Source organism: Lipophrys pholis (genome assembly GCF_963383615.2).
Source record: "Lipophrys pholis genome assembly, chromosome: 22".
Lineage (NCBI taxonomy): Eukaryota > Metazoa > Chordata > Actinopteri > Blenniiformes > Blenniidae > Lipophrys > Lipophrys pholis.
In genome coordinates, this window is record NC_137644.1 from 18971600 (window position 1) to 18994842 (window position 23243).

The 23243-nt window shown below is 41.4% G+C and overlaps 2 protein-coding genes across 2 annotated transcripts in view; one reads left to right on the forward strand and one right to left on the reverse strand.

Moving 5' to 3' along the window:
* The window catches only part of cdk17 (cyclin dependent kinase 17), a 36660-nt gene extending 21473 nt beyond the window's left edge, over positions 1–15187 (reverse strand). The window contains exon 1 of the mRNA XM_080491840.1: positions 14837–15187. The gene's annotated coding sequence lies outside the window, so the exon portion shown is untranslated. The remainder of the gene's footprint in view (positions 1–14836) is intronic.
* Positions 15188–16422: 1235 nt separating this feature from the next.
* On the forward strand, positions 16423–21608 carry phyh (phytanoyl-CoA 2-hydroxylase). The gene is made up of 9 exons (XM_080492423.1): positions 16423–16573; positions 18092–18147; positions 18362–18472; positions 18569–18737; positions 19038–19119; positions 19211–19392; positions 20326–20475; positions 20558–20686; positions 21183–21608. Exons 1-9 carry the CDS (start codon positions 16508–16510, stop codon positions 21234–21236), a joined length of 999 nt encoding a protein of 332 aa, XP_080348549.1. The 5' UTR covers positions 16423–16507; the 3' UTR covers positions 21237–21608.
* The last annotated feature ends 1635 nt before the right edge of the window (positions 21609–23243 follow it).

Sequence of the window (23243 nt, forward strand, 5' to 3'; positions counted from 1 at the left end):
TATTTTGAATATGTTCATGAAGTTTTATAGAAGTGACAGAATCGGAGCAACAACAAGAAGAATCATGAACAGAGGGAAAGCTGAACGGTGGCCGACACTGCCGTCTTCTAAAACGACAGACAACAGAGAACATTGTTCGAACCGCGGCTCAAAATAGACCTTCTCATATGAGCATCACAACCCCTTTAAAATAGATAGAATCAGCTTTTTTTTTTTTTGGGAGAGCGGACATGAGGAGGCCAGTAAAGAACAGCGCCCGAGGATAAAATGAGCTCAGATGTCAAAGACAATCGTTTATCAACGCTTAGGTTTTATTTGAGGTTATTTACTTACAGATCAAGTCATACGAGGCTTTAAAGTTCGTGCACCTGATGTGTAACATCATCCATTTTCCTATCTTTTCATAATGTAATTGGTCGTGTGCAAAACAGAGATCCTCCGCATGTGAATTGCACTCGCTGACCTCGGACTTGAAAAGCCGCTGAAACTTCTTGAAGTACAAGTTGCTGGTTCAAGACGATCATCTGCCTAAAACTTTCCTGGAGGCTTGAAAACAATGTTCATTTCAAAGCTGGGAGACTAAAGAGCCTCATAAATTGTACAGTCACATCAGAACTTTGTTAAATGAGAGATTTGCTTTAGGTTCGGGTCAGTTAAAAAAAACAAAAAAAAAAACGGGTGCATTTCTTGAAAGTGGGGCTGATTCCATCTGGTAAACTTTTGTGTATCAAACAATTGGACAGAACTTTCTCAAGAAGTTGGTTTTCCTGCGGCTCAATTGAATTTGGACGGTGTGAATGAAGCACGAACCAAAAAGCTCTAAACAAAGGAAATGACAGCAATTAGATGCGCCGTATCCTCGCAGTAGATTTTGTTCTTCCACTTCTTCCCGTCAGAGACAGACGGAGATCTCCTCCAAAGATAAACACGGGCTGCTTCTCTTCAACTGAAACAGCACAGACAACACTTAGGAACATCAGTTACACTAGCTGACTTTTAAATTAACACAACAAACTCATTTAGGCGTCTGTTTAAAGATTCCTGCTGGATAAGTGTTATGTTTGTTGTATAATCCACAGATATGATTAAGAAGTTGAAGTATTGTATGCGGACACATTATTGGCTTCACCTTGTGAGTGAAAATGCAGAAATTCATGGTATAAATCTCCAGAATCAGACATTCATAATGATCTTGGCACTGACAGATTAGCCGTCCTCCACACCGTCCATATTATCTAACCGCTTTCACAACATTTGTCTCATTAGCAAATTGTATAATAATTCAATTGTCAAGTGACCTCTCTCTGCAAATGTGGCTCCCTGAATGGTTTCTCCCACACCGCCAGCCTGCGCGCTGCCTACACAGGATGGACGGGACACTTTCTGTGCCCGGCAGTGACAAACACGCTAATCAAAGTGAATGAAAAACAACATCTCAGCCAAAACGGAAAAAGCTCGGAGGAGCAATCTGATCTCACGCAGGTGCTCCCTTCAGGTCGTCCTCATTCACCAAACGTCTGGTTGTATGACGAGAGGTGATCGTGATGTTGCCTCGGGTACACGTACGCCACTTTGAGGAGATCACACACACACTCACTCACGCACACACATACACCCACTCGCACGTAGACAGCAGGGAGTTTCCCCCCCCCCCGTCGTATTGTCGGTGTACATTACAATCAAAGCTCCGAGGTCTGTCCTACATGATGTACACCGGTACGAAAACTTCAAAGACCACTGAAAGGGTGTCGCCTCCTCAAAGGCTTCGTGGTAAATGAATCCCTGCATCAGGTGTCTCTCACCAAAACCAGTGTGAAACCTGCTTAGACGAACCATTTCTGCACTATTATGATTCCCACAATGCGGAAAACAAGTGGAGGATTACAGAGTTGAGACAGGGAATTGCTATTCACTTATTACGGTTAAAACAATAGAATTCCCGACATTACATTAAGTTTTCAAACCTATGAATATTACATTTAGCGACTGTCCAGATCGCAGCAAGCGAGTGCACGCATGTTACCTACTGCAGTACCCATGACTTGAATCTTAATTCTACTACTAGGTAAATCAGAAGAAAAAAAAAATGAATTAACCTAGTTTAAAAAAAAAAGTAAAGTTAAGAAATAAATTAAATATATCTCCCAATGCAAAAGTTGAATCCTGGGACATTTTGACAAACGAGTCTTGCATCACTGCAAATCTATTAACGCCGTCATCGGCCTTCAAGCGGCCCTTTCAGCCGAACCCCACCGAGTACAGTCACAAGTATGTGTTTGTGCGCCTGTAAGGACACGCACAAACAGAGCATCAGTGCTGCTGCCCGGTGCAGTGGGTGCTTTCCACTGAAAGACCCTTTGTTTGGTTCGAGAGAAAAGTTCTGCAAAAAAAATAAAAAGAGCTGCAGCATGACCGACCCAGAGGGGAGAGCTGAAATAACCCTGTGTGTGTCTTTTTAGTGTGCACAAATGTCGGCAATATAAATATGGAGGAAATGACCATAATTTGGTTGATAAAGCGACGGAACAGGAAAAAGGGAACAAGTGACAACAGCAGGTTCATGAGTTTACAGAGAATAATAGGGAAGTGAGACTTGTGTCTGGAAGTTTCATTTGTTATTAGAAAAAAAAAAAACGTGAGGCTCAATCACATGTCAGTTCAAAACATACATCATCACAACACTTCAGAACGCTGAGTAACAAAATTGAGTCTCATCATCGGGCCGTACCAGACTCAAACCTTTCTGTGAGGTGAGCATGGTAACCACTTCCTGTTCAAAAGTAGGTTTGTCACTTAATCTGAGCTGCAAAGTGAAATAGCAGGGAATGAATCAGAATTAGGTTTGCACAAAGGCGCTGCCGGGTCTTGCAGACCTTTAAAAACTTCTTGAAGAAATACGCATAATCTCCTATGGATGCAGTCTGACATCTCATCATACAAACCTACACAGAACCCAAGAAGTCCAGATCAGACCACATCATCTCTTCCACTGCCTCTTGCTCTCACTGGTTATATGTTTGGGTTTGCTTTCCTCTGCTAAATAATACAAGCCTTCCTCCTGGTATTACATAATGGATAAGTAGCATTATGTTAGGAACATGAAACTGTTGAGCATTACTTTATATCACAGCAGCTGTCTGGCGTGTTTTGTTTTCATCTTTTGGTTTGATGTTAAAAATGCGTGAAGGAAATCTTTCTCTATTTTTTCCCCTACAAACTTTGTTCCAGAACAGGTTTCTTTTGTTTTTTTTGCATGACAAATGTGAACACAGCCATGCTATCATGTACTTATAGCAGAACATAGGTACAAGAGTACTCAGAATTATGCAGATCATAGCAAACTACCACACAACACTCGAGGCAACAATTAACCTCACATGGATGTTTTTGGACTATAGGAGGAAACCACACACACGGGGAGAACAAGCAAACTCCATATCTGAACCCAGACGTTGTCGATGTGAGGCGGGAGTGCTAACCAAGCGCTTTGTCATAAACTCATTTTTTATTCACTATTTATGAGCTCATTTTGATTATTAAAACAATAAAGCATCCAGAAAATATATATATATATATCACAACAAAAGACTGGAAAAGTGAGTGGTACTAATTAAATACTTTTCTGTAGGTTTTCTGCCAATAAATCTAACTGATAGAAAAAAGTACCTTCATGTATTTTGTGCATTAAAAAAAAAGTTTTATTAGAGGATCAAGTCATTGAGTTTTAGGTACATCGGGAGTTGTGTAAGACGAGCCATGAGACTGACAATCAGACGGCTGTGTCATCAGTAGTAATGCAGGAAGAGACGAGCTTCGGCCCAAAGGCAAGGCTATCAATTTACCCAATGAACCTCATTACAACCTCCAGCTTAGGTAATGACCAAACAAATGAGATCACATTTACAAGGGAGAAAAAGCTTTTTCCTAAGAGGGGAGAAGCTCTGCTGAACTTCAAAAGACTGCTGGAGGTCATTCAACATCTGAAACACAGCAGGTTAACAACACACATGAAAACAATCACAGGACTAGAAGAAACTGCAGCAAGTCTTCAAGTGAAGGTGTTTCAGGCAAATCTTGGCTTCCTTGTTTCTCCACATGATACAGCGACACTAGATCAAGTTCACAAAAATGGGCAGAGATTTAATCAAATATACAACTTTCTATTTTCAACAAAACTGCAAATGCGCAGATCAAGCAGCGATATTAACACAATCCCCTCTTCTACTCTATACGATTCAACATCTCAAAGCAGCACATGCAGGGACCGCTGCAAAATGAACAACTTCCCAAGGACAGACATCAACAACACTGTGAATCAGACAGGAGGAAAACACACAGGGAAGAGAGGGAAGAAGAAGAAGAAGAACACAGATTGTTGGGTATGATGGAGTGGATGGGAGGAGTGGAGATAACAACAGGGGAGGAAGGGCGAGCTGGAGGGAAGATGTTATTTTTAGGTAAGGAGGCTGCAGCATCTCCCAGCTGAATACGCACAAACAGACACACACACACACACACATACACAAATGTAAACACAACACATGGTGCACCATTACCCTGTTGCCCTCCTGCCACATGAAACACAAACACCGAGCCCGCAGGCCACTAAATGTACGGGGGAAGTCAGCTGACGCACACGCACACACGAGCGCAACACGGTTTGATTGTGAGCCCAGACGCTCCAGTGTCATCTGGTTCCTGCAAGAGGAGGGCGAGGTTCGGTCGGAGTAAACGAGCCGGGCATATACGACACGTACGCTTGTGTCTGTTGGCGTGGGAGGGTGAGCTCCAGGTCATGCCAAAGGCAACACACACTGTCCGTCTTCCATTTACAAAACAGAGATTGCGTGCAGGATAGTTGATCCTCTTATCGGTTGTTCACGCCGGCAGTGTAATCAATCCACACACACACACAAGCAACCACACACACACACTCAGCGGGAGGGAGAGTGCTCAGGAGCAAATAAACCGCTCTGGTACAATCTAGAAGCATGTTGTGTGCTGATCCATATATACATGACTGTTGCTGGACGGCACGGCGAAGGATCACGACTGGGTACAAACTTAGTGTAGTAAGGATTTTTCCATTCACACTTGGAGAGGCAATACGCTCTCACGATTGTAAAAATAATGCAATAAATGTCCTCTCATACCAAAATATATAGTTAGAAATACATGAAATATTCTCTTCCTTTAATCAACAAATCTCTGAAGTCCAGGAGGTGTCAATACCCAGGAATCAGCAGACTTAAATGTGCTTTAAGAGATGTCAAATATCATTAGAATTACAGAATCAATTCTGTGTTTTTCTTTCAATGGCTGAGCTTCATAACGTGATTGAAGGAAGGAGGTAGAAACTATAATTTAACATACAAGACTGAATAAAAATGAAGCTATTTTATTGGTTTATAACAATTTATTATAATGGGACTACAAATGCTGATTTTTTTTTCTCTCAAAATATATACAGTACTCTCAATTTAACTGCATTCTTCTGTTACAAACACTGTTGTACAAATGCTCTGTGACACGTCTGTTACAGCTTGTACTCCAGGATTGTACCTCGTCTGTAATTTAGCATTAGCTCATACAGCTCCAAGTTGATTTATGTGTATTGTGCCTTGGTGTTGCCTTTGGCTTATTGTTGCTGTTCGACATGAGTACGCCCAACAGGCGGCTGGTGCGACTCTTTTCCTTCCATTCTTACAGTCTGTGTTTATTTTGCGTGGCGAAAGTGGTCGTTATCCTGCACCGTCTGCTGCACATGACAGGCACTTTTATTTCCCATGACTGATGGTTATGTGTGCTTTCGTCCTGTATAAGCATGCGACCTGCCATCACTACCAAAGCCAAAAGCAAGTTTGAAATTAGCTCGTTTCAAACTGGATTTTTTTTTTTTTTTTTTTTTTTTCTGTAGGACGGCTGTCTAGACAGTGAACCATAAGTACAGTGTGTTTTAGGCTCATGAAGCATGTATTTAGTGTTGTATGAAGAAAAACACTAAACGATGACAGAAAGTAAAAAATTCCTTAATGGCACCCAGAGTGCTATGAGCTTTTCACCTCTGAGCACAAGACTTTACTGTATCTTGAACACTGCATCATCTTCGGCCTGAATAGTTACATAGCTCTCGTCCATTTCAAAGAACACCACATTAACGAGGGTTAACAACAAGCTTCCTGTCCGTACACACACACACACACACACACACACACACACACAAGTATGTGTGGGGGTGTGTGTGTGTGTGTGTGTGTGTGTTTTCCTGACTGGATGTTTGGTTGGCGAATCCAAAACACACAGCTGGGGATGGCACATTCCAGCGGAAGGAGAGGGGAAGCCGGAGATGATTCACACAGTTTGCCAGTGAGAGTGTAATATGCTAATTGTGAAGCACCGAGACCGACATAGAAGCAATTAAATATTTCCTTAATGACGTCGCCATTGCCAATCGAATAACAAGAAGTGCATCAAAATGATAAGAGGTCAGAGTGTCAGAATCAAAATGCTAATTAATGCAACATAATGAGTAAAAAACGAACGGTGTTCGATTCCGACGTGAAAATGACGTCTGAGGTTTTGTGAAAGTGCCTGTGCAGACGTGTCCAATACCCAAGCGCAATATTGAGAGCCACATAAAAGCCACCACAGCTGGAGTCAGCCACACCCAACAACACATTAACAAAAAAAGTGCTTAACCACTGAGGGGTCTGAGGTCATCTTTCACAAGTCAACAACAGCACTTGAACCTCCCTCCCTGTATTATCGCCTCTCAGCCTCCTGCTTTATGGCTTTCCGCCGTGCATCCTCTTTCTCATGGCCCCGCCATTGTCCGACCCGCAGGCAGCGGCTCCACCTCCATTCACCTCAGAGGCATTAGGGAACAGGTGTTCGCTGCCCGAGGTGTCCTGTTATGCGTGGAAGTGTTGCTGGCATCGTTTACAAAAGGCCCAGGCTCTTTCCTGTCTCCATGCCAGTCAAGGTCGGATATTGCGGGGTTAGATAACAGATCAGAAACTTTCCATGAACGTATGACTTGAAACATTTAGAAGCCAAGGAATTAGATATGCTTGTTTCTGGCACTGTTAAGTATGAAGCTTGACTGAAGCTCCTCGTTTATGATCCCCCGAACCGAAGACGACAAAAACGAAATATCAGCCAGATTCTAAAACCTTGAATCTGAAACTATTGATCAATAAATTAACTAAATGAAACAACCAATAAGGTAAACACTAATACCAGACAGTCACGTTAACTAGATTACCTGCTACACCTACTAAAGACGAATGTTAACCTGTAGGACAGCCATGCTGATAATCCCATGATTTACCTGGGTAGTTTTATTAACTTTAATCAGAGAGGTAAAGGATTCATAGATAATGTTCTCTTACAGCTGAATGTTTGATAGTCTTCCTCCCCAGCCTTCGTCCTCCCACTCAGCAGACAGCAGGCTCTAGTCAGCTGCATTTCTCACTCAATTACTGTAATCGTGTGCGTTTTAAGTATAGTCGTAAACAACCGTTTCCTGATCCATACATAGCACCGTTGACATGCGAGACTTTTACTTTCCGTTTGAGTGATGCAAATCAGAGTGCTCCACTTCTGATCATTTTTCAGATTAAATTCTTATCACTGCTCAGATCTGACTCAGTGCTTGAGAACAAATACCTCATGTGACAAACTTGGACCACACATTTATTATTGCGCTGCACAGACTTTAAAATTGGCTCAGCATATGGAGAAGGAACATGCGAACCAAGCTGGCCTATTTCCATCTGAAGGTACAAAATCCTGTTTAATTTGCACACAGAACTGACGAAACAAAAGAAATAATGTTATGAAAAGAGTTCATTGAGGGACAATTCGAATAATCCAGAATGTGTCTGTGCCTTGGTACGGAGATCTTTCTCTCAACACATTACTGGGCTCATGGAACTGGCTGCCAGTGGTGGGGTTGTTTTTGCACTGCACAGAGGGTGAGAACATGATTTTCCCAAAACATTATTGAAAATCAGATGTTGGATGTGATTGCACTTGGCTATATCTCCGCTCTCCTCACTGTACATTATCTGGCAGCTGCTGCTCGTCTCTCTGCAGCTCACCAACAGGAAACATGAGAGAGAATTTATTTTTCCACACCGTCTGCTTTTATCTGGCGCCTATCTTTGGAGATACGACTTCACAGCTGTGGTGCTCTTCGCTGAGACTTGCTGTCAGTCAGACTGCAAAAAGTGTTTTGTTTTGTTTTTTTCTCCCGCTATCTCTACTTAAAATACTTGACATTCTCCAGATTAGAGAATCATCTTTTCTGTCGCTGTGATGCTGCGCAGCATCTGAATTAGCATCTTCAGGAGATTACCCTCCAGACTCTCGCTCCTGACCCTTCAATCGAGTTCACGGCCTCAGGGTTGGATCATCACACTGCGTGCATGTCCATGAACATACAGACTCATCTAACCTTTTTGATAATGCCGAACACAAGTTGTCACTGATACTTCAGCAGGAGAAATAGAAGAAGAATTCCAGGGAGGTGGACTGGTGACTGATTGATTCAGTCTTTAGACCCGAAGTTGGATGAAGCTAGATGAATGGATGGATGAATACCAGGAAACTCCCCTCATTACAGCCTGATTCAATTAGAGGTGGTTTAATTAAAAGCCAAAGAAGGCCTGCATATTTTCTCCCTGGGCTTCATTCATAGCCTAACTTTGGTGACTGTTTCTTGTGAACTTTCATTGCACTTGTTTGGCACTGATTATAGATAATTCCTGCCTGGAAGGCAATGATTAACCCACTGGGGGGAAAAGAAAGAGGAGATAATTAGAGATTCTTAATGGAGATTAAAAAGGAAACTCTCTTTTATGCATGGAGTGGAAATTAAAGTTAGAAGAGACGGCCGGGTAGGAGAGGGTGATACTGTTTGATATCCAGAGACAGCAAAATTATACTGACCTAATATGAGAGTGGACGACGGTCGAAAAACGACTTTTTTAATTGTTGGATTGTGCGAAAAGTGTTGGAAGAATTGTTAGAGCGGCAGGCAGATGGAGAGCAGCGTGTAGGACGCTAAACAGCAGAGCGTCAACTCCAGCTGACTGTACTTGGTGCCAAACACTGTCCCACTTATTTCCGGATTTGTGTTTGTGTCTGGTGAAACCTGCTCATCCAACCTTCTAATATGAGAACCAATCTCAACTTGATCGAGCTGAGCTACTAATTGAGCCTTTTTTTTTTTTTTAATTGAAAACTCGACATCAAAGCCTGTCATTTTCAAATCAGGGGCACATTTCCAGCAAATTGTCAAATGCTCTTAATCGTTTGAAGTGTGGTTGCATCACATCACTTTTCCCACGAGTACCAGCTGGCAGATAAAGACGAGGAGCCAAAATCTCAGACTTCTGACTGCTACAACACTGAAAACTGTAAGGATTCATAGGAGGACCACAGGTGAGAGAAATACAGCTTCAAGACATCTAAAAACACAAATTTGAAGCAATGAGATTATTATTTGAATTGTGCTTGAACTGAAATGAGATTTAATATCATCTTGGATTTTTGAAGTCCTGATTTATGGTATTAGAGTATAGGTCAAATCCTGTATTGTTTCTCTTTAAGGTAACAAATCCTCCTTTACACATTCTGCCAAACAACTTTTGGTTAAATTGACAGTTTTAATCTTAGATTATGGCGATTTAATCTACAGATCGACCTCAAAAACTCCATGAAACTATGAAGATGATTGGTCAACGAATGGGATAACGAATCGCAGACCTTTAAAATGGCTCTTTTCAAGCTGTAAGGCGGGGGTGGAAGTGTTCTGACCCGCAGACATTTTGTGCCCGGTCAGAATTAGACATTCATTGAGTTTTTATGGAGATTAGGAATTGTTAAATGATCATCGAACATAGTGTTGCAATATTTCAGAGTCAATTTTTTCCTCCTCATAAAACAAACACCTTCCATGAATACACACATTATTGCAGACACATTACTGCCACTGCTACTCTTTGCTCTGCATAAAAGGTCAAGTGACGCTAAATGGCACCAAAACACTACACAAAACCTTTCGCATAATGTTAACCTGTTAATTTAGTTTAGCCAATCCAAACCCGAGAATATCATAGTTACAGAATCTCTATCTGGCAAATCTTCAAATAAACAAACCAATAAAGACGCTTTTGGGTTAACATGGACAGAAGGATGTTAGCATGAAAAGACCCAGTTTCTCTAAAAAGAAAAATCTTTTCTATCTAAAAAAAATTATAAATTAATCTTGACTCAAACAATTCTCATGGATTCAGTTCAAAACGAGGCAGAAAATAAAGTTTTGACAGACATCAAATGCTGGCCGAGTTCAGCTCCTCTGCAGTCCAAGTGTGTGTGTGTGTGTGTGTGTGTGTGTGTGTGATGAATATTTCAAGATTTCCACTATCAAACGACACCCCTCAAAGTTTTACAGCAAGCGCCTGCTGCACAAGGGAAAGTGAGTTCATGAATGAGTCGTACGCTAGTTTATTTTAACGTGCGGCCTCTGTCAGTGTGTGTGTGTGTGTGTGTGTGTGTGTGTAATCCCCGTCTGCTGCTGCTGTTCGAACAATGCCACCGCTTAATCTCCAGATTATGAGCCAATCACACTTGACTCAGCCTCCCATACACAAACAAACAAACGGACACACACAGTGACTGAACAGTGTCCATGTTGGGGTGGTGGACAGGGTACGGAGCCAAAATATACACAAGTAAAGGTTGTGGTTGTACGTGTAAAAAAAATAAAAATAAGACAATTTGAATTTAAAAAAATAAAAAATTTAAATGCCAGTGTCAAAAATAAGCATTAGAGCAGAGTGTGAGGGAACAAAGACACACGTGTCAATCGTTTTTCCTTAAACACACACACAGTCATTCTGCCAGACCAAACATTTATACAAGGTGATACACACACGCACGCACACACATCTTACAGTAGAGGCTATATTATGATGTAAATTTTGACATTTTTAAAGCTAGAAAGAAACTGAGTGTATGTGACACACAGAGGAAGAGAGAGAGAGAGAGAGAGAGAGAGAGAGAGAGAGAGAGAGAGAGAGAGAGAGAGAGAGAGAGAGAGAGAGAGCGAGAGCGAGAGAGCGAGAGAGAGAATGAACTCCCAGCACTTCGAATTCCTAGCATGACTCGCATAACTTTCTCGATGTGTGTGTGTGTAACTTCACATGTGTCTATGCATGCACTGACTATATTCCCCTCTAATGCCCTAGAATTAGACAGACCCCCCCGCCAAAAAAACCCCAATAATTACTACTTCACCTACATGCTGCCACCCTGTAGCAGGACGGAGACATTTTCCGTCAGCCCATGTGACTGTTAGCTTGTCCTCCACTCAGTTTTACATACTTCCTCGGGAGAAACAATGACATCAACAAAGCATTGCAAATTCCTTAAACTTACTCAGCTGACAGACACAAGCAAAAAAATTATTATGTATACGGATTATTAAACTGCCTTCAACAGTCTGAATGTGCTGAAACAATTACTCGCATTCATTCCCACACTGATGTCCTGCCAGGAGCTCACAGATTCTGAAAGATTACATGCTGCACACTGTACTTAAGGGTGAGTCTAATACATTTGAATTACATCTATACTAAATATACATTTCAAAAAGCCTCATGAAGGTGCTCGAACTACTTAATTACGTTAAAGTAATTCATTTGCTCCACCCCAGCATAGAGAAGGCTGCTGCATTCCAAGAAAAGCTGCATGCCTGAAGAGTACTTGGAGCCTTCAAAGCACTACTGAGAACAACATGAGAACATTATCCCTGTGGTGAAGTATGGTGGAGGCAGCATAATGATGTCAGGCTGCTTTGCTGACTTAACACTTTTACACTTAGAATTTGGAATGCGTACTTCTCATAACCTTTATTCCTAAAGGAAAACTACCAGAATGCAAAGAAATGGAGCTCTTCACCCATCTGCTCTATAGATATTTAACATTTATACATACTTTGCATTTTAGCATGACAAAAACACATTAATACAGAAGAGCTGCCAGTTATTAAAAGTTGTAGTTATCCTATTCTACAGTCACTATATCAAGTGGAGTTATCAAGGCCTAGTCTGCTTGTCATTGTTTAGAAAAAGAACCACCCATCAGGTGCACACCAGCTGAAGGTGAGCAGAGCAATAACTTAAATCACAGAAGTAAATGTACTATGGAATTACTTCACGTGAGGGAAAAGTGACAAATTTTGGAGTTTTCAGTCACGCCTGAATCTAAAAGAGATGCTGTGATTCACAGTAAGACGTCTGAGGAATCTCACCAAGTCCAACATTAATCCAGATCACAGTTTGTTGCCCAATCTATGCAGAAAACAACCACATTTCAAAGCCCTGACTGATAAAATATAACACAACTTCGAGTGAGCACAAGGGAGAGAGCACTTGCAAGCTGCATGACTGGTTGTCAATGGCAACAGCGTTTTGGAGGCTGACTATCACCGACTGCAGCTGGCTATGCAGAGAAGCGGGGACGGCTACCAGCATGATCACAACCACACAATGCATACAACAAATACTAAATCGGCCCATTCAGCTGGAGTGTGTTATGTTAGTTGTGCGCCGATCTACTTCATCTGCGCGGCTCCGTGACCCTCGCAGTCTGACATCCTGCACGGAGCGTTTCTCCAGACGACACGTCGCCCGAGCCACAGCGCTCTGCAGTCATCAACCGCATTCAACTGGCTTCTCGAACGAGTGTCACTTCCTCTTCGGTCTGTTTTTCTGAAAACTCAAGACGGGATGACAACTAATTACATAACCTGGGTTAGTTTTGTTGAGACTTTGGGGAAAGCTCCACAACTGTCACACTGGGTAATCTGAACGTGTGCAATCGCACCAAAGCACAAAAGGGGAAATATGTGCTCGGACTGGTTTTCAGTAGAAAGAAGGTGGGCAAATGATTTCCCTGAGGGGCCCCACGTGAAAACCAAGGACTGCTCTGAGATTATGCTTTAATATAAAGCATCATCTCACATGATTTCTAGGAGCTTTCTTGGATGTCTCATACATGGAACTATGAATAAAGCAGGACAAACAACCATAAACAACTTAATGTGAGGACTGGTCGGGGACAATCTAAGTGTTGCTCAGGCTGTAACATGCTCAGGGTCTGCGTTAGGTGGACCTCAAATCTGCTTTCACACCAAAATGAACATTCGGATCGCTGCTGACACTTTCACCAACTGAAAAGAAACAAACACACATCCACACACTTTACTCCTCCGGCGGACATCTCACTACGATGGACATTTGTGATTCTCAAGGGGCAAAGTCAGAAACAGTCTGAGTGTGAGTGAATATATATATATATATATATATACCTGAGAGTGTACGCTCACAGCTCTCATGTTCCTGCTCCATGTGACATAATGCAGAGGCTGATCAATACAAGCACTCCTATATGGCCACACAGGAGGGGGGGGTCGGTTGGTCGGGGTAATTACTTTGTCCTCTGGGGGTGTATCACTCACATAGTCAACAGCCTAGATGTGGATGTGGGTCAATACACACACATGCAGATGCACACTTCCACATAATTGAGCGGCCAGTTGTTCCAGATTGGGGGGGGGGGGGGGGGGGGGGTCCAGGCCACACTGAGAAGCAGAGAATACTCCACTGACGCTTCGAAGCATGAAGAGGGAAGGACGTATATTTGATATCGTTTTCCGCAGTAATGTGACGCTATTGTCTCATTACTGAAAGCTTCGTTCTGCACATTCAGAAACTTCTATGTTCAACAAAGGCAAGATCAATCCGAGCAGCATCTCAGTGTTTCCAAGGTGACAACGCAGTGCATTCTCTGTACATCATGTTTGCACATCCGCCAAAGCAGCCGACTCTTTGAGGACGGAATCTCAGTTTTTGGTGGCTTGTCTCAACAGCATTTCTTCCAATGCAGAGATCACAATGCTTTTGGGAGGCAAAAGCATCTTCTCAGATCTGCTCAAACAAGGCTGCAGAACACCTCCAAATCAGCTGCTCCTTCATTTTTTCCACTCGTGATCAACCTCAGCACCAACAGAACTAAAAGCTCTGGTGCCAGCAGACAAGGCACATGGCAAGAACTGTATATCCGCCATGTTTCTAGTGAAATCTAAGAAACAATTAAGAATTTAACAGCTACCTGGACTGTTTCTGACTCTGCAGCTATAAAAGTCACTTAACTTGTGCAATATTGATGTACTAACACCCAAAACAACGCATTTAGTTTGATACTATTCGAGAGAAATCGTGGAAACTAAAAGTCTGCTGCTTCAAATGTTAAAATAAAAAAACAAACAAGATCTCCGTGGACATGTACAGTCTGGTGTGTGGATGATGAATCAGACGAATATGACTGATAAGGTCAGTCTGTGCCTGTGATGCCACATGCTGATTTTACAGTGGGCTGAGGGTATTTTTAAGGATTGTTTTTTTTTCTTCAATGACATTCCTGCCGTTGATGATTTATATATGTACAGTCCTGTTGCAGGTGGGTTCTGCCTGGCTGCCGATACACGCGTTATGTAAACAAACCATTCCACCTGGAATAAAGACAGAACAGGTTTTTGCTTCGACACAAATAAGAGTCACAGACACTTGCTGGCAGGAATTAAAAGTACCGCTGTTTCAATAAACCGTCGGATTATTTCTCCGCCGTTTCCTCGGTGTTGTCACTTCCACACGCGGCCGCTCAGGACCTCGTCCTTTTCCAGCCGGACCGAGCGCAACGTCACAGAGTCCATTATCGGACGGGATGAGCGGTCTCACAGCGGAGTGACAGTCTAATGAAAATTTACCTGAAAAAATGGTGAATTCCGTCGTTTCAAGCCGAATCCCCGGGAGCTGCCAGGCCCGGATGCCCTCCTCCGCTTTATCCGCCCACCAAAGCAGCGTTAAAACACAGCCCCGCTTTGCTGTTTCCTCTCGCTTCCGACACAGAAAGAAGAAGACGAAGAAGAAGAAGGAAAATCCCCCGAAACGCGCGGACAGCTCTGAGAGCGCGAGGAGGAACCGCCGGAGACCAAACCCCCGAAAATGTGCTTCTTTCTGGGCGGAGAAGGCAGTTTAAAGAGGCTGGAGGAGGACCTGATGTCGACGGAGGAGACGGGAGGGGTGCGCGGCGAGCACGTTGAGCAGCTGCCGTCAATAACAGCAGCGGGACTTCTGGTGACCCTTCAGAATAAAACCACGCGACTTCCGCTAATTAGGTTTGAGCTCAAGCGTTTTAGAATAAGAGCGAGTACAAGCTTAATACACTGAAATAAAACACAATTGAATTCATCATAAAGTCGACTGATCTACTTACAGAAAACACACATAATCATTTCATATTAATTTATCAAAATAAAGGCTTTGACAGAACAAACATAAATAAATAAAAACTGAAGATTTTGCACAAGACCAAAGAGGCACAATACAAAACAAGAACAGGAGGCAACGTTTTTATGAGTCCTTAATAATGGAATAAATAAACAACTACTATGTTTGATTAACTTTTTAAAATATGTACATCGTGAATGCTTTTCTGGGTTTGATGAATCTGATAAAATTCATTGACGCGGGAGAGTCTGAATGGGAAAAAAAAGTCTCAGACAAAAAAGTTACATAAATACCATAAAATAAGTAACATTTTACAAAAATAAAAAACTTAACACGGTTTGTCACAATATTATGATATCACTATAGGAATGTTCCTGCCTATTCAGGGCTGGAACATTTTAGTCTTTTATGTAATAGCGTTTCATATGTGCTAATTAAAAAAAACATACCAGAAAATCCACCAATAATTACAGTTATTGGGACTCAAGCTTCAGCTAAAGCAGATACTTGAAGACCCAAACAACTTCAGTACGTATACCTGAAACCATGAGAGTTATGCTTTTTACTGCGCGATGATCCCCCACCAGCCAATATAGTTCATAATGTGAAAACAATCACAATGATATATTATATTATATTATTATATTATATAGATTATATATTGTCCTTCTGCTGTTTATGCTGCTGTAACACATCTATCTATCTATCTATCTATCTATCTATCTATCTATCTATCTATCTATCTATCTATCTATCTATCTATCTATCTATCTATCTGACTTTCTGTTATGTAGTGACCCCTGCTGGACCTACACCGGAATTACAACATAATCCTACACTAAACCGTTCTTGATGAAATAATTTGGGAATAAATCTCGATGCTTATCAAATATATAATTGTCCTAATTTTAAAGTAGACGTGTTTCACTGCGTTCTGACATAAGACTGCTTTCCCCAAATTGACGATGAGTTTATTGGTCATTTTCTAACATTTCATTAACGAGCCACCTCAGTGACGTGTCGCGAGCGTGACCCATCGTGCGCGTGTCGTCACTCCGCCGCCGACCCTATAAAAGCCGGAGCGTTCCCCTCTCTCTGTTTATCAGACCGGTACGGAGGATAAACTGTCCCAACAAACCGGCTACGTTATGTCTCAGGCTGCGGAGAGAATCCGACTCATCGCCGGTCATCTCGACCGGCAGGCCGCCGCCATCGTATCCTTTTAATCGTTTCTACTTTGAAATCCATGGAGTCGAAGCAGCGGTGCAGCCGGATCCTGTAGCCGGGAGCGGGACAGTGAGGGGCGGGTAGCAGCGGTGGTCCAGGCCGGTGTCCTGCACACATTACTGGAGCAAGACTGTTTGACAATACCTGTAGAGAATTCTCTTTCTGGATAAACGAGAATATTTAACTGACTGCAACTGTTTTATTACATACTTATCATCCATATGTTTGCTTTTTTTGCACTTGTACATTGTAATTTTAAAACTGTTGTCGGTTATATAAGTGTGTTGGTGAAGGTTGCGCAAGCGTAGCTTGTGTTTTCATATAAAATCAGGTAAAATATCTTAATATTTTACTCTAAACAGCAGCTTTTAAAAGCACTAAGGTGTTTGCATAGTGGACGTGACGATGATTTTGCACTTTCTTCCTAAGAAGACGCCACAAAAATCATTTTGAACCTTTATAATTTATTGAATAAGTTCAGTAACTTCAGCATGTTTCCTGTTTCTTCACTATTTCTAACATGATTACATTTTTAATCTAATAATAGAGGTGTTGGTACATTTTGCCTCCTGTTCTAAATCTTTTATTTTTCTAGTTAGTTCACCTAATTGATGCATTTAACTTAAAAGCTTTATAAATAATTGTGGAAAAATTGCTTGAGCATAATTTAATTTAAATTTTAAAAGAGATGTCGGCCTGCAAACATAATTAGGAAGTCACATTGAGGTTATTTCTTTTGAAAACAATACATTATTTACTGTATTAAAGACCTTTTAAGCTATAAATGGTGAAACCTTAAGCATTCGTTCAAATACCCTGTCATCTAAAAATATTTCAGTCATTCAAACGATTATAATAAGATGACTTTAATGTGTAGATTTACTGTTTGTACTAAAACGTGTGAAATTGAAGAATTGCATTTCCAGATCTCTGATGATAATTTCTTACTTTTTTCAGCTGTTAGAGCTAAAAAAAAAAAAAAAAAGAAAGTACCAAAGTTTGATGAAATGATGATAGAATAAACTGTTTTATTGATCTAGTTTGAAATACACCAGCCACAGAGGTTTATCTGAATCCTCAAATCATAAAAAAAAGAAAAAGTTAAGAAATAACAAGCATTTCTCTTTTAAAAGAATATAACATGCATTGCTTAGAAGGAAGAAACGATAATAACTGAGTGAGTTTCACTATTTTCTTCATCATTTCTTCATGACCTGGCCTACTGCTGTTATTAGTATGGTTTCCTTTGTTATATCATTTACGAATGCTCCAGTATATCACGCTTTGCATTATCTCTTCTCACTGCTTGCACAGACGTGATGTCGGTCACCAGAAGCAAAGGTCAGCTCAGAAACTGCGGCGTGTGTGTTTTGGATGAAAGCCAGCAGCGTAGAACTCTAGATACCATGGCTGAGGTGATTCAGCTCTTTGGAGGTAAATAAATGAGACCATCAGCCAGACACTCTTTGTCCATGTTGGGTTCCTCCTTGACTGATTTGCCTCAGAAAGCTGCGCCGACTTCAACTCAAACGTGGAACTCCAGTCGCCCGCCGTGCCTCAGGTCGGGACACACCTTCAGATTGTGTTGCTTGTTGAGTTTCTATCTTGTTTAATCTTGTTTTTAGAAAGAAGTATTTTATGCTTCTCATAAAGACTGAGAGGGAAAGAGTTCATCTTATAACAAATGTTTGTTTTTTAATTATCATTATTATTGTTATTATTCCAATCACGTGTTAAAAAGTAACTCAGTTAATGTGTTATGACTTTGTGAGCAGATACTCTTTGGACAATGACCTGTTGACCCCGGAGCAGAGAATCTCGTACGAGGAAAATGGTTTCCTTCTCATCAAGAATCTGGTGTCTGAAGAAGACATCAACAGATTCAGGTGAACACACTCCCAAGCAGCAGATTAAAAACATGATATTATAAAACCACTTTATCACTTTATCATAGTGATCCGCCTACTTTTTCACCTCTTCAGGAAGGCGTTTGCGCGAATCTGTCGACACGAGGTGGACGTACCTGGACTGGTGGTGATGAGAGACGTGGCCATCGCCAAGTCGGAGTTCATTCCAGATCAGAAGGCCGTCTCCAAGATCCAGGACTTCCAGGAGGATCCCGAGTTGTTCCGGTACTGCGCTTTACCCAAGGTACACACACACACACACTAACAAGCATATTTGAAGCCACCAATTTACCTCAAATGTGTGTTTCTACAGAGAAAAACTTTATAGATTTTACAACTGGGCTGCATGTGGCGACTGAACTAAAATGTGTTTGATTTACTTCAGCAGTGTCACTGCACTTTACATGATCACTTATATATTCACACACAGTGGCAACAGATACCAGAGCAGCTTGGTTAGTTATTTATAATACAGTCATTAGAGGAGTAGTTTGTTTTTTCCACCCACAGACGGTACTCCACATCAAGTTTCTTTGTGTGACAGATCCTGAAGTACGTGTCATGTTTCACTGGACCGAACATCATGGCCATGCACACCATGCTGATCAACAAACCTCCCGATGCAGGTACCAACTGGCCGCGGGGAGGACGTGATTCCAGGTGTTTTGGTTCCATGTTTTCGACATGTTGGGTCACGTGCGTCTCTCTCTCTCCCAGGGAAGATGACGTCGCGTCACCCGATGCATCAGGACCTGCACTACTTCCCGTTCCGTCCGTCCGACCGCATCGTCTGCTCCTGGACGGCCATGGAGAAGGTGAACCGCCAGAACGGCTGCCTGGTCGTTCTGCCCGGAACTCACAAGGGCACGCTGCTGGAGCACGACTATCCTGACTGGGAGGTACACACACACACACACACACACACACACACTCATTGTTCTGACTGTGGCAACATTTCTCTTAAAAATGTAAAGTATTTTCATGAACATCATCTTAATCTGGTACAAAGCATATTTTCTTTAAGATTAATGTTTTCTGTACATGGTCCCTGAAAATTAAACTAATAAACTGAAGTAATGTCGGCCTATGTTAAGTTGGACAACAGAACAATGCCTCAAAAAAGTTGGGACAGGAGTTGGAAAATTTATAAAAATCAAAAACTTGAGGATCGTTTCACAAATAATCCGATAAATTGGCAACAGGTCACGTCTGGGTGAAAAAGGAGGTTTGATCCGCAACAGACTTGAGCTATCAGATCAAAACTGAGCCCATATTTTCAATTAAATACACAAGTGGTCTCAGTTTAAATTTTCACATGTCGTTCTAATTGAAATAAAATGTGTGTTTATGAGGTGTTTCTTTTTCATATTTAACACAGTGTCTTTAACGTTTTGTGAGCTTTGGTTAAAGGGTCATCAACTTTATAACTTTTTTTTAAAACTCAACCCAAAAACCAGAAGCAGATGTTTAGACAGTGAGTCTATTCTGTGTTAGAATTTATAAAACATACAAGCATACAGCAAAACATTTTATCACCATGAATGACTGACACTGTCGCCTATCTCAGAGTCGTGCACGCGCTTGCTGGTTAAAAAGAAGCTCAGTGTAATATCAAGAAAATGGTTAAAAATTCATGATTTAATTCATATTTTCTGTAAATTTGGTTCTACTGAGTAGCATTTTTCAGCCATGCTCGATTATGTTGCATCCTTTAAGCAGTAACATGATGTTATATAGAGTTCTCATATCAGAAATAACACTTTACCGTTTAATGTTTAACAAGCATCTTCAATGTAAATCTCCTTTTAATTCGTTGCTTATCGTGCCCTCAGGGCGGCGTGAACAAGATGTACCACGGCGTGCGCGACTACGACCAGCAGCTTCCCAGGGTGCACCTGGAGATGGAAAAGGGCGACACGGTCTTTTTCCACCCGCTGCTCATCCACGGCTCGGGCATGAACCAGACACAGGGCTTCCGCAAGGTACGGCGTTCTCCCAGAGTTCCCCTGGTCTCCCCACTCTCTTCTTCATGTCGGGATTAATCGGCATGTGACGCGTTCCCAGGCCATCTCCTGCCACTACGCCAGCAGTGGTTGCTACTACATCGATGTTAAAGGAACCACGCAGGAGAACATCGAGAACGAGGTGAAGGATCTCGTGCAGAAGAAGTTCGCTACCAGCATCAACTTCCAGGTCAGAGATTTATTGATGGAATCAACTTCACCTGAGGTACATACAAACATCTAAGCTCTCCCTTAGTATCCAACCACAAAACAACCAAATAAGGTAAAATTACAGGAAGTTGGTGACACTATCGTCACCTGCAGAAGATCAGAGGATTATCCCATTATATGTCCCCGTCATGAGACTTCCACACCATCACACACACCATTATTAGACATCAAACTGAAGCCACGCTAAGATGTGTAATTTAGTTTTCTTTACTGAGGCTTCATTATTACAAACAAGCAAAAAAGAAGAGAGAAAGTGAAATAATGAGGGGCGTGAATATTCCTCCCACGTCAGCAAACCCATTTAGATATTAAAATGCACCTCATTCATTGGTTTAATCGTCCAGTGGACACATCTTTTTATAACCGCACATATCTGCCAGGCGACGCTCTGGGAATTAACCGTGAAACGAGACAAAAGTGATTGTCATGGTGTTTTGTGTTCACTGGCCCTGCAGGATACCTGGGCCTTCAGAGGCCGCCTGGTGCAGGGAGAGCGGATTTCATTGTGACGATCCTGCAGGCTGATGAAGACGAGGAATAACCTGATATTTTTTCTAAAAATACAGATTAAATCATGAAATGTGGATAAATGAATAGAAAGAAGACTACTTCAAAAACTGTGATTATGTGGCACGTTGATTAAGAAAGTTACGTTAGAGAGAAGCTGAGAGGGAGAAAAAAGGCACTTTAAGATAAAAAGCGCAAATATTCATCCTTAAGTGTAACATGTATTAACCAGCAGCCTGCCTTTGTGCCTTTAATGGGATTTTTACTGATATTTTGTGATACAAGAATTGAGGAAATTGTTGTTTTTCAATATCTTCTAATGACAAATGTAATGTACAGCTAAGATTATTAATAAACTCAGAGATGTCTGTCATAATCTGTGTTTATTGGCTCTTATTTTTTTCCTCCTTTTCTTAATGTTGATCTGGAGCCTCTCCAAGTTGACGTTGTGCAACAAAGCGAGAACACCCTGGTCCGCTCGGCAGAGATAACGCTGGCAAACCGACCACCAATACATTACATATTATAAATCATCAATGAAAACATGAGGATACCAAAACCATGACCTTTGCATACTTGTTTTGTCATCCAGTCTTCACACGTGTTATTTGAGAGTTATCAAGGTAAACGGTGCCGCTGACTTGACAAAATCAGTGAAATCACAGATGATCTTAAACGGTGTTGCCACATTTACACAAACACATTTAGACTTCCTCAGAAAACCCATTTATACATGTGGAGCTTCAGGGGAACATGTTCAATTTTCTTTGTAAACATACATTTGTTTCGTTTTTTTACATTAACAAACTGGTTTTTCATCCTGAAAAGATTTTATACAAATAAACTAAACCTAAAAAAAAAAGACAAAATGTGCCAAAATTGAGGAATATAGATGATCAAATTGGTTACAGGAATAATTTAGTCTTCAAAATGACAGATAATATGAAAATAAAGTATACATGTATAGACAACCAAATTGACATCTTCTCACAATGACAAATGTGTTCATGTTGGCTTCTTTTAATCAGCCTCACATTTCCAAAGCTTCCTCAAGAAAGTCCAAAAATATCTCCCAAATATTTACAAACTCTGCTTCTTTCTCACTATGTCGGTAAGTTAAGAGAAAAACTTGCTGTTAATTCCTTCAACCAGCAGCCAAGAGAGTGGCACTTCACACACAAATCTTAACACTGATCTGTAAAACTGTTGAATCTCAACGCGTCCTGCAGTCTAAGATTAATGTTGACAGTCATTTAAAGCATCATTACAAACAAAAACATTTAAATTGGCAAGATGAAGAAAATAATTACACTGACCAAGCAAACAATAGAGAGATGTGAGCATTACTGAATACAGGTTAGTGGAACATGATATGGAAAAACTCACACAAAACATGACATCAGCACTTTAAACTGTTGCCAAATTAGGTTCTGCCTTCGTGAACTCAAAGTTTACTAAGCCCACACCAGTTTGTTTGTTTTTTTTGAAAAATCAAGTCACACAGGATATACACAAACACGCAGTACCTCTTTCACCGATTGAGACAAAAGTGGCCAAATGGGAGGTTTATGTCAACACATGCACACACTTAAAGACGACATATCGCTCCAAATCAAGGCCAAAAACCCTCCCCTCCAATGAAAAACAAAACAAAACAACACAGAGAGTACGCAGATAAAACTTGGGCGCAGGGACCGGGATGAAGACGAAATGAACTGACCCAGACAAGAGAGGAAGAGGAGGAGGAGGAGGGGAACAGCAGGTGCAGCACATGAGGGCCGAGCAGAGGAAGACGAAGACAGGATGATAGGAAACATGAGGTGAGACACACCGGCGCAGACAGACACAGAGACCTGGCAGGAGGAAACTCTCAATCCACTTCAGTTGGAACAGTGAAATGTCTGGAGTTACTTTTTTTGTGGCGATTCTTTTTTATTTATTTATTTATTTCCGAACATTTCCCAGAGAAATTCCCAAAAGACAAACACTAGAAACAAACAGAATGAATA